A 12,854-nucleotide genomic window follows, 5' to 3' on the forward strand; every position below is an offset into this window, starting at 1 on the left:
AAGGATAGCCTATACCCCTGCTTGTGTCACTGAAGGTAAAATGTTGATTTTAAGTAAAACAAACACACAAGGAGTGGGAAAGTAATGAGGTGACTCATTTTGCAAGTGTGAGAGATAGGAAAGCCACCTGTAAGTTTCTGTAAACCAGGAGTGTATGACGTTCGCTTGCCATAACCTCAACTGCTAAAACAGTAATACTCTAACTACTGAATTTTTTTACGGTTTTCATGAAAATCAAGTGGGTTTTTAAAAGCTGGTAGCTCAATCTCTCAAAACCAAAATCAAAGAATGAAAGCTAAGCTGAAAACTTCAAGAAAGAAAAGTTAACGCAAACATGTGGAGTTCAAAATAAACATTTTTAAAAACTTTTATGAAGTATGGAATGAGCTTTTTGGTTTCTTTTTTTCTAAGTAACTTGAAGTTTTTTGCACTTTAGGTCTTATGTCCCAAATGAAAATACAAGCCCATAACACAGGCAGGTCTGGCCCATGGTTACCACTGATATTTTGCAAAGTAGCAATGAACATAAATTATTTCCATAAAGCTGGTTTTTTTGCATTTATTAAAATTAAATAAACTACAATCACCTCCCAACAAATTACTGTGACAAGTTAAATGTTGTTCCCCACTCTAACCTAATTCCATGCCAGGTGTTTTCATCTTAAATGACGTCTACCATATAACCATTTTGTGAGGCCAAGGTGGCAATATGTTGTCAGTCTTAAACTGATTTTCAAAAGGATGCACAGGTTCACATTTCCACATCTATAGAACTTTATTAACAAGTAAAACACATGTCAGCATGTTTTATATATGGGCAAGGATATTCTTACAATAATTGGCACATCATCATCTAACAGTTGAACTTTATCCTGAATGAGATTTTTTAAAAGAATACACTAACATTTCATATGTCGGAGGAATTATATAACTAATAAACAATTAACATAACATTTAACAGCAGTCTTAAAATATACAAGCTCATTGTTTACTCTTTACTATAAGCTGGAGTCATTCCAATACAATTTCTATTTAAAAAGAAAAAAGAAAGAAAAAAAAAAGATACTGTGCGTATTCTACAGGCCAGACAAATGCACTGGCTAGGAAAGGCTGTGACAACAATTAACTCCTGACCTAATACGCCAGCTCCTTCTCCCAAAGGGCAGTGGGCTTAGGCAGTCACTTCTCAGTGAAAGGTACAGCTATATAGACACTGTGTTCATATAACTTATTCTCCTTTTTAGGACACTTTTCAGAGAAGAGGCACTATTTAAGCTGAGAAAACAAATAATCACAACTGTTTCTGAGCAAGCTCAGGACATGTCACTCCAGTTAAATACAGTATCACATTCACCACTGTTATGTTTGTGCTTTGGGGGACAGAAAGGACCAGTTGAAAAAGAAATATTAAATTAAGAAACCCTGATTTTTTTTTTTTTCTCCAATTGGACTTTTTGGATTTCACTTTTCCTGTGACGAAAGGTTTTGCTGGGAATTAGTGATTACTGTCCTAACAGGTTAAAATTTATGAACAACCTCAAAGGCAAGGGAGGTATCTCACGGTCTCAAAAGGCTAGACATTAGTATTTTTTTTCTCTGTTAAACGGAGATTTTTATTTTAACTGAGTATAAGACCTTCTAATTTCAAATTTCTAATTCGATCCTGAGCACACTGTACAGAAAAATGTATTTTTACCTTAAATTCAGTTGATTTCATAAATACATAAAAATGGATTATCCTGGCCATAACTAGCTTACTCAAATATAATCAATATAATTTAATAAATATTCACATTAACTTCCAAGCCCCGATTCATATTCATTCAAAAATTATTTAGACATCCTAACAAATTCCGATTTGTGAACTTCAGGACAGAGTGCAAAGGTGGTTCAGAATCCCCCAAGCACAACAGCAGCTGCTCTACCCCAGCTCACAGCAAATGAAGGGAAGTGTGCAGGATTTCACAGGTCCACAAGAGAATGTTAAGTTTTTAAAACTAATATTCTGATGCCCCTGACTAATGAGATTTAAGGCTACCATTGAATTGTACCACTTAGAAAGCATCCGGCAACATGCACACTTGAACCTTATAGATTTGAAAGGGAAAAAAAAAAAAAATCCAAACAGAAAATGAAGTTTTTGATGTTGGACCAAAAGTGACACATCCATAATCAGAAACCAAGTATAAATACCACAAGAACTAAAATACTACATTTTAATAAAGTGATGTGATAGGTGATCTAGTAATCTAAAATTACCATGTATGAAAGCTTAATTTCATTTAAAAATTACCACAAAAAAACAAGTACAGGTGTACAGGAACTTAATATGAGATAAAGAAGAGATCTAGTATTAGATCATATTTCTTAGAAGTACATTCTAACTTTAATTTCCAAATCAGGCAACTAAATTAAATATTTTGTTTTCTTTACCCCATGCTACTGTTTGACCTCAAGGGGGTAACACAGGTACCTCAATCAACAATAAGAAATTCCATGCAGGGAGAATGAATGAGGAAAAACAATAGGCTCAATTAGCAAAACAAAACTGCATGTTTTATTTATCAAAGACAATGAAATAAATCAGAAAATACAGAGAAATACAAAAGAAGTTATAAAGTATAACTTATTTTTTTTCAGAAATGGAAAAATGTCCCTGAATACTTTTAGATGTATTTTTTAGTAGTCAGCGTCAAATAATAAACGAGCAACCAATTTTGTATGTTCTATATATCCGTATTAAATGATTTTTAAGTTGAAAAGAGGATATAATTTCCATCATTTTTAATGTTGGCATTCAAAAGCAAAAATATAACTAAAAAGAAAACAGATGAGACATAAAATGATTTGCAAAATGGCAGTAGCTTATGAATGTAGATTCCAGTTGTAATAATGGTCACAGACACACATATTCTTGCAACACACACACACACACACCACACCCCCATATTCCACACGTTTCCATAACTTGAAGACAGATTATTCTGCATATCTCAATTCAAGATAGGATTTTTATAGGTTAATCCTATAATCAAAGCAAGAAGCTACTAGTACAAGTTCTGATTTGCTTCATTTAACAAACTAAAACCTCTAAAGAAAAAATTATTACAATCATAATTGAAAGATACTTTTATTGGCTTTTTAAAAGACAAACGCAAATGAAGAGTATCTTATTCAGAAAATTAACTTTCAAAAACATCTTAAATGAAATAAATAGAACATCTAATACAATCTCTTCCTCCAAGAATCTCTAAGATGGCAATGCTAAAAACCAAGCTTCTCAATTAAGAGTCCCTAAAACTGGCATGTCCCTTAAAAAGAAAAAAAAACAGGAAGATTTTTTTTTTTTTTATAAAGGACATGTGGAATACCCACATTTGCTTAAAATTGTCCTAAAACAAACTATCTTTAACACCCAAATTTTCTCTATATATTAAGTTCACTTAATTTTAAATTAAAAGATATCCAGACAGTTTCTAAAACAATGCAGAAAGTAATTTATGCATGGTTATTTACAGAAAGAATATGCTAAATAATAATGTAAATATCATGTTCACAAATCTGACAAAGCTTTTCTATAATCAGCACTGCAGGTTTCAAAAACCTATATATAACAAAGGATGTTCCATGTGTAGAGTTACTAGATGAATCTAGAAGCCAGAAACTATAAAGCATTTGACATGGTTAATAATTTCATTTTATTATACTAAATGTCAGGTCAAAAGTCAATGGCATTTACATGCTGGAAGACTGTTTTTTACTCAGCTCTTTCAATTATACCAAACACCGATTGACCAAATATGACTGGACTTTACTGATACAACTTTACGGTCTCTTTCAAGTATACGCAAATCTTTTAAATGGGCACATATGCAAATGTGCAAAACGAATGAAATATAAATATTTAAGAGAATGAACAGAATTGGCCTTTAAGCATAAACCACCCTGCCATTCAATCTTGAAGATCTATCTTTTCTTCACTAATTTGTCTTCTGCTTTTAGTAGTCTTCTATTCTATTAAAGTTGTAGGTTTACAGATGATCTGGAAATTTCACATTGATATAAGAAAAGAATGTCTGGTCGATGTAGTCTAGGGACAAAGAAAGAATTAGTCTTAAAGTATATTAAAATGCAAATATCTAAATGATAGTACAAAAACCCATTTTATAGCAGTAGTACATCAAGTATATAATGCTCTTTTGGTAAAGATGACATAAAACAGCATATATCAGAATATATTCCAACATTTAAGCTTCTATAGAAAACCATCTAGAAAATATGTATATTATAGACTCTTGAAAATGCAAACAAGATAATCACAATACACTCAATGTTATTTCTTGCAAAGACATTTTAGTGGCTAAAGAGAAAATTGACCTCTTCTAGGTAGAGGTAAAAGAACATTCTTTAAAAATGCTGGTTTATTTTTGAGAGAGAAAGGGAGAGCGCGCGTATGCACAAGCGGGAGAGGGGCAGAAAGAGGAGGAGACACAGAATCTGAAGCAGGTTCCAGGCTCCAAGCTGTCAGCACAGAGCCCGATGCAGGACTTGAACCCACGAACTGTGAGATCATGACCTGAGCCTAAGTCAGACACTTAACCAACTGAGCCACCCAGGCACCCCGAGGTAAAAGAACATTTAAAAGTATACTTTAATATTATCCAGAAATACAACTACATTCACTCTACTCTTCAGCAGAAATAAATAAATTATATTAGATAATGTAAAACTCATGTTATAAAGTTTAAGCGCTCAAATAAAAAAACCATACAATTTATTTATAAAAAGGATATTTAGTTATAGTAACTTTGGAACGTTTTGTACTTGTAGGAAGATACAGAAGTTAAGTGTTTTAGCAGACATTTTGCTTATGGAGTTCAAATACTTTAAAAGTTCAAATCAATTATAGACATGAAGTATATGGTGCTTGTTTTAAAAATAGTATATAGAGAAAAGATATTTGTAAGCCATATATTCAATAAGGAGTTAATATCCAAAATAAAGAACTCGTATAACTTAATAACTGAAAAACCAAACAATCCCATCAAAAAATAAACAGAGGATCTGAATAGACATTTTTCCAAAGACATACAGATGGCCATCAAGCACACGAAAAAGATGCCCGACATCACTATACATCAGGGAAAACGCATATGAAAATCACAATGAGATTATCACCTCACGCCTGTCAGCATGGCTATAATCAAAAAGATAAGAAACAAGTGTTAACAAGGACATGAAGAAAAGGGAAACCTTGTGAGCCGTTGGTGGGAAAGTAAATTAAGGCAACCATGCTGGAAAACAGCATGGAACTTCTTCAAAAAATTAAAAGTAGAACTACCCTATGATCCAGCAATTCCACTTCTGGCTATCTGTGTGAAGAAAATGAAAAGAGTAATTCAAAAAGATATATGGACCCCTCTGTTAACTGTAGCATTATTTACAATAGCCTAGATATGGAAACTAAGTGCCCATCAATAGATGAATGGATAAAGAAGATGTGGGGGGTGTGTGTGTGTGTGTAAAATGTAATACTACTCAGCCACAAAAAAGATACTGCCATTTGTGACAACATGGATGGACCTTGAGGGTATTATGCTAAGTGAAATAAGTCAAAGAAAGACAAATGCTGCATGATTTCACTTATAAATGCAACCAAAAAACAAACAAACAAACAAACACAATAAAACAACATCCAGACTCATAGATACTGAGAACAGAGTGATGGCTATCAAAGGGGAAGGAGTTTTGGAGTGAGGGGGGCAAAATGAGTGAAGCGGATCAAGAGGTACAAACTTCCAGTTACAAAACAAGTAAGTCATGGGGAAGTAATTTACAGCATGGGGAATACAGTCAATAATACTGTATTAACTTTGTATGGTGGCAGATGATAACTAGACTTACTGTGATGACCAGTTCACAAAATATACAAATGTCAAATCACTGTATTATGCACATGAAACTAATACAATATCGTATGTTACCTGTATTTCAATAAAAAAGAATCTATTATAGAAAATAGAGATACAAGGTCCCTTCAGGTGAAGATACTACTGGTTGCACACAGCTTCCAGAAACTCACTGGATAACTAGTAAGAAATCCCTGCTCGTTTCTTTATTCCCGTTTATTCAAGTTGAAGTCTTCATTATTAGTATAAACTGACACACTTCAAGTAAACAATATCAGAGCTCCTATTTTCTTCACACAACTTTTACTCTCCGATCTAGTTTGTTAAGATCAGTGCACAGAAAATTACTTTCCAATCACAAATTTGTTTCTTGTTTTCTTCAACACATGTGTGACTTCCACATTGTTTTATACAAAGTGCCCATCCCTTCTGTGTAAGTGCCTTGTCCTATTTTTTCGACCCTTTAAATTTTGTGCTAATGGTTACATCCTGTGGTTAATCTTTAAAAAAGAAGTGTAAAAAGTCTGACTTAAAGTTTGCTTATTCATTATGTATTTAAAAAATTGAAATTTCCAAAGAAATTCAATTTTTAAAATCTATTTTAAAAAGTTCACAACTTATTAAATTTTCATTAGTTGATTAACAGTATATCAATATATTAAATATGCTAAATTTAAGCAAACAATATGAGTGCAAACAATATGCATCTGGTGAATATGAATACATGAAGGGAATATGTTAAGATTTCTTACCTCTATAATAAGAAGAAATACCTTGTTCTATGAGCAGCTGCCATACTTTCAGACATGTTTCTGACTTTTAGATAATTAACAAATCCTCTGAAGAAAAGAAGCAGGCCTGAGAGGTTAAAATCACAGATACATTATGTTCTTATACAGAGGGGGTACCACAAATTTAAAATAGACAATTATAAACAAAATCTTCTCGGCTTAAAGAATTTAATCTGTAAAATTCCATTCATTCCATAACCTATTTTACATTATAATGATAATTCCATCTTAGAAAAATTTAATAAAAGTTTACTGCCTCCCAAAAATTCTTTCAATTTGTTAAGTCCAGATGTATCTAAATTAAAGTAAAGCAAATCCAGCCATGAAAATCCACAATTATAAAAAATATATACATTTATTCCATTTCTTTAAATAGAAAAGCTACCTAATGCATTTAATGTGATTCAACTCACAGAAATCCCATTTTTATATGAAACTTTTCTTTTTTTTGTTTTTAAAGAAATTTCTGGGTTTTTAAGTTTATTTATTTATTTTGAGAGAGAGCAAGCAAGAGAGAGGGAGAGAGAGAGAGAATCCCAAAAAGGCTGTCATAGTCAGTACGGAGCCTGATGATACGGGGCTTGAATTCAAGATACATGATGAGATCATGACCTAGCTGAAGTCAGATTGACTGACTGAGCCACTCAGGCACCCCCATATAAAACTTTTCAATTAATACAACTACTAAGCAAACTTAAGACATATTTGCTAATATAAAGTATTCAAGAAGGAATATATGCGTGTAATTTGCTAACAACTGTGGGATAAAACCAAGAAGCCTGTCTAGCAATATCAAGTGCCTGTCATCTGTGAAATCTGTATTTGAACACATGTGTGTTACATAAATAATTTTAATTATTACTTCTTATTTTCAAGTAATAATAAGACTAATTTATAATACAAATTTACATAAGAAGAATCAGGAAAGACCTATGAAGCAACCACTCTAGTGATTTCTTAAATGATTTGGGATAGATCTTACTATATCTATTTAGTATTCTCTGTAATAGGAATTTTAAATAACAGCCATTTGCTAACAGGTCTCCTTAGTAATTGAAGGAGAGCAAGCATTGCCTGTGAAATGCTTCAAAGTTTCAGATGAAAAATATTAGTTAACCACAAAAAGCATTAGCATTATTAGTAAATTCTCTGATATACTTATTACGCATAGAATTCTAAGGGAAACATTTACTAACTTCAGTAAATATTTAACTAGTAATGGGAGGGGATGCAAAACAAAAACAGAAGATATATATACATATAGCAAATATATACAAATGCAAAGTTCCAAACTAAATTCGTACCCCAAATGCAAGACATTATTAGCATTATTAGTAAATTCTCTGATATACTTATTACGCATAGAATTCTAAGGGAAACATTTACTAACTTCAGTAAATATTTAACTAGTAATGGGAGGGGATGCAAAACAAAAACAGAAGATATATATACATATAGCAAATATATACAAATGCAAAGTTCCAAACTAAATTCGTACCCCAAATGCAAGACAGTAACCAAAGTACTAAAAAAGAGCATGGTTGTAATAAACGAAAAAGATAGAAGATACACAAATAATGACTTAAACAAGTGGTATAAATTTCAGCTAAATCTGATCACATCTGCTTCCCATATCCTAACTCCTTCCATTTGTGACTCCCACTCTGAATTCCACCTCATGCTCTTGCAGATGCTGTTCAAAGATAATGCTATTGTGATCCAAATGTAAAAGCATTATTGAATAATGTAAACCAAAATTATTTGTGAAATCCCTTCTTTTGTCTATGAAAACTGCTGTTTCTAAGACATATTTTATTCTGCTCAACCATTTTCTAAAATAAGCCAATTCATACCTAGAAACCAATCAATCATTCAGCAGCTATCATTTCTCAGTGTTCTACAATGTACTCAACATTCTTCTGAGTATATGTGTGAGCAACATTTTCATCATGGATTAAATTTTCGTATTTCCCTAAATGCTAGATAGATTATGGTTCTGATGTGGAAATGAGGTCATCCTCTGCATTCCACTCAGGCCTATAGTTGTCTTCCTAAGGTCCAATCGTTAATAATATATTCAGAAGCAACTATACTCACCTAATATGCTTAAATATCTAATAGACTATATATTTTTTTCACTGTTAAATAAGTAGCTCAATAACGATCACAGAATTCAGGCAGTCAGAACACAATTAACAATGCAAAAAAACTGCCTAAACCCTCGTAAGAGTCTGGCTCCCTAACAAAATCACAACAGCAGAATAATTTCACTATAATTATTAAATAAAGAATACAGGATCTTTAGTGACCTTATCTGATCGCAAGAATTTGTTTCCATAAAGATCCTAAAGATCCAATAGCAGGACTAAACAAAAACTCAATGAGAACACTGCCACCTACTGAAATGCTATTATTTTCTGGTACAATAATGTTCCTAGAGAAATGTGGGCTTTTGAACTTCAGTATATTCTTCACGCCAGTAAATAAATCTGAAATGTGGATTAAAGGCATCATGTGATTTTAAGATTAACTTACCATACATCTAAAGTGAAAATCACCAGGCAACAAAAATTGGAAATCCATAAAATTCATCAATATTAATAAAAAGACATGCCTTGTAAGAAGAAAACTCAACAGAAGTACTGGGGTCGTTAGGCATGAAGTCTTCTGCCTGGCTGATTAATGATTAATGCAGGGTATGTTTCAAAAGTATAAAGAACGTTTCAATGTTCCAAAAATAAGTAAAATGCATAGAACAACTATCCTACTCTCAACATCTCCTAGGATCGTTAAAAGAAATTATGCATGTATATTTTCCAAGATAAATGCCGAAGACATTTTTTAAAATCATTTTAGGGTGTTCAAGTTTTATATATTTAATTATCATCCAACAACTGATTTTTTAAATCGACAGGCTCTGGATTTTAAATCCAAAATCTAGAGTGCTAGGTATAATTACCCAAATAGCTTAGATGATTTAAGTGCTAGGACAGGAGAACTTTACAACGGAAAAATTATTACCACCTACGTTCCAACACAATGGGTTTACATCTTACAATTTGGGGAAATGTCAAAGTTAAACTAAATGTAAATTAAACTGAAATTTAATTAAGAATAAACTTACCAAGTACAAGAAATATCCACCAAAGCCAATACTGTCCATTGAAATATCCAGTAAAATAATCAGAAAACTATGGAGTGAACATAAATATATTAACCATATTTATGTACCTGAATTTGAAAATGAAAGATCAGCCTCAATTTCAGAATCATGTACCTCAAATAATCTCTAGCACTTAACACAAAGAGAAAAAAAAATGCCTAATACATTATGTAATACATACATAATTACTTAATACATTATGTAATATATACATAGTTACTTGAGGAGAAAAAACTCTTTAAAATCTTTTATACAATAGCTAACAAACTTATACAAAGTATTTTAGAAACAAAAATCAGTTTCAAGATGCTTGTAAGAAAGAAAGGTAAATTCTATGTATCTGAATCCAACTTTCTCATTAAAGAGTTCACATGTCCGTTCTTTCTTCATAATCTCTCAAAGCCACAACTACTATCCCAAACACACTACAGCAACCCGCTGCTTTAGATATTAACACCAAAAGCCACATTAGTTTAATCTTATCAGATGGGGATGTTCGGCTGACCTCTAAAAAGAAGAGCTTTTGACCTTCTGTACACCCCCTACTGTTAATCACTGCCAAGAATACTAGGCACATAAAGACCCCCAACTCATTAGACTCTTTTTATTTTCAAACTAGATGCTCCAGTATTCAGCTCTCAACAGTGAGCTGAGAACAGCTAAATGAACCTTGAAGTGGCATTTCAACAGTTCCTATTAGTGACCACGGTAGACAGTTTTATATGTTCTGTAAAATGAGAATATGAACAGGCAGATGGGAAGGGAGAGTTTGATGACAATGAACACGGCTATCTTTTCCTTGATTAGACTCTGGACGTCATGATTTTAATTACTGAAAAAAAATTTTGTAAAAAGTCAAACTAGGGGCGCCTGGGTGGCGCAGTCGGTTAAGCGTCCGACTTCAGCCAGGTCACGATCTCGCGGTCCGTGAGTTCGAGCCCCGCGTCAGGCTCTGGGCTGATGGCTCGGAGCCTGGAGCCTGTTTCCGATTCTGTGTCTCCCTCTCTCTCTGCCCCTCCCCCGTTCATGCTCTGTCTCTCTCTGTCCCAAAAATAAATAAACGTTGAAAAAAAAAAAATAAAAAAAAAAAAGTCAAACTAATTTTCTTCAGAGTTACTTCAGATAATTCTTCTCTACGACCCTTTAGCATTAAACAGTGTTGCAAACAGTTGTTTGTTGAAAGTAATATAACCTAGTCTAAAACTATTGAAAATTACGTTGTTTTATCTACTCTGTTTCCATTGGTCTCCAAACTGAATCTGATTTAACTAAAAATGATTTTATCAAATGGAGACTTGCCCTCAAGTCTGAAATTAAAAGTATCTACCTCCAACTTTTTTTGATAATTATTTCCAACTATCTGTTGGTATTTTCCACAGAAGCAGTTTTAAAAATCCTATAGGTTTGGTAATAACCAAAATGCTTATAAACTGTAATAAAAATATCACTACGGAGGATGCAAATGTACTAAAGATTATCTAAATCTATTTTTAAAACCTTAAATATTTCCATAGGAAGTATTTATAATTAATAAATCAACTATAATCTAAATTCTCAGCTTAGAGTTTCAAAAACTTCAGAGATTAAAATTTTTAAAGTGCCATTATAGATGCAAATTCCAGACTCCTACATCATTAAAATAAGTACAAGGGAGAGGTAAAAAAATTAGGAAAACATAGCTTGTAAAGTAGGACTGCACTATATTTTTTAATCAAGTGATTACTAATTATAAATAAAAGATTTTCATATGGGTTTTAGAGTCTATAAGAACGAAAAGAAATAAAGAAGCAAACCAATACATTTAACTAATATTTAAATATATTGTAGAATATATTTAATAAATAATACTAACAGGCAAGAGACAACCAGAAAGAACATCATCATTCTTCACCAAAAATATTTACCAAAGTTAGTTTTTATTTACTTCTGGGTAAAAAATATAATTACCTTCACCTTGAAATCAAAGAGAGACTTTGTAAAGTCCACTACGTAAAAAGGATAAACTAATGAGCTTTTGAACTCATTACTGAGTGAGCAAAAATGTTTAAGATACCAACAGTCGCAGGGCTGAGCCAAGTTGGGTTTTTTAATGAATAAATCCATCATGTTGACTGGCCAATCACAGGATGCAAAAATCAAATTTTGAAAAATAAATTAACTGACAATAGGAATTTATCTAATTTTATTTTATTAATGTAACACCAGCATTTTATTGTTTACATCCTGTCTACTTTCAAAAAGAGTTGTTAGTTTTTAACAAAACACATATGCATTTTCAAACAAATAATAAAAAGATCAAAAGCCGTAGACAGAAATAATACCAGAATTGGCTAAAGATATTTACATTAAATCTGAGATTCATGGCAACTCAGAAACAAAAAGAAAAGCTGCAGTATGATTTATAAATTACTTATTGTCTAATAAAATAAAACAGGTTTTTAGGAGAAACCCTTTCTCTCAGCACTGAGCTCCACAGGGAATTTATTGTTTGGAGCATTATAATAAAAGTCAAAATGCAGTGTCATAGAGGCAGTACAGAACCAAGAGAACATGCACTGAACTGGGACCAAGCTAGTTTCTAATTCACATACAAACTATGGGATGTGGAGCAAGTTATTAGACTTTTTTTTATTCTTAGCTTCATCGTCAATATAATGGCTGCATTGTCATGAGCATCACTGATACAGGTAGGGGGTCAAGAATTTCATGTTGGTAACAAATTCTGCTTGGAACATAGTAAGTACTCAATGAATGGCTGCCATTATTACTTTATACAAAAGATCTTTAAAAATCCTTTTCTTGTATCAATTCTCAGTATACACTAAAGGCATGACATTAACCTTAACTCAGTAGCAGTACTTTATTTTTTTTAAAGGCACATTTTATGGTTTTGGGTTTTTGTTTTTTTTTTTTAGTTTATTTTTTTTTTTTTTAGTAATCTCCACACCTATGTGAAGCTCGAACCCACGACCCTGAGATCAAGAGTCACAT

The 12,854-nt window shown here is 32.3% G+C and overlaps 1 protein-coding gene across 1 annotated transcript in view; it reads right to left on the reverse strand.

Annotated features, from left to right (window-relative positions):
• Nucleotides 1–750: 750 nt before the first annotated feature.
• The window catches only part of NDFIP2 (Nedd4 family interacting protein 2), a 63,751-nt gene continuing 51,647 nt past the window's right edge, over nucleotides 751–12,854 (reverse strand). The window contains exons 6-8 of the mRNA XM_025925077.2: nucleotides 9,825–9,891; nucleotides 6,662–6,767; nucleotides 751–4,090 (exon numbers count right to left, since the gene is read on the reverse strand). Of these exons, the coding sequence (XP_025780862.2) occupies nucleotides 6,664–6,767; nucleotides 9,825–9,891 (171 nt within the window). The 3' untranslated portion in view covers nucleotides 751–4,090; nucleotides 6,662–6,663. The remainder of the gene's footprint in view (nucleotides 4,091–6,661; nucleotides 6,768–9,824; nucleotides 9,892–12,854) is intronic.

The sequence above is a fragment of the Puma concolor genome, chromosome A1 (genome assembly GCF_028749965.1).
Source record: "Puma concolor isolate L17-30 chromosome A1, mPumCon1.1.hap2, whole genome shotgun sequence".
NCBI lineage: Eukaryota > Metazoa > Chordata > Mammalia > Carnivora > Felidae > Puma > Puma concolor.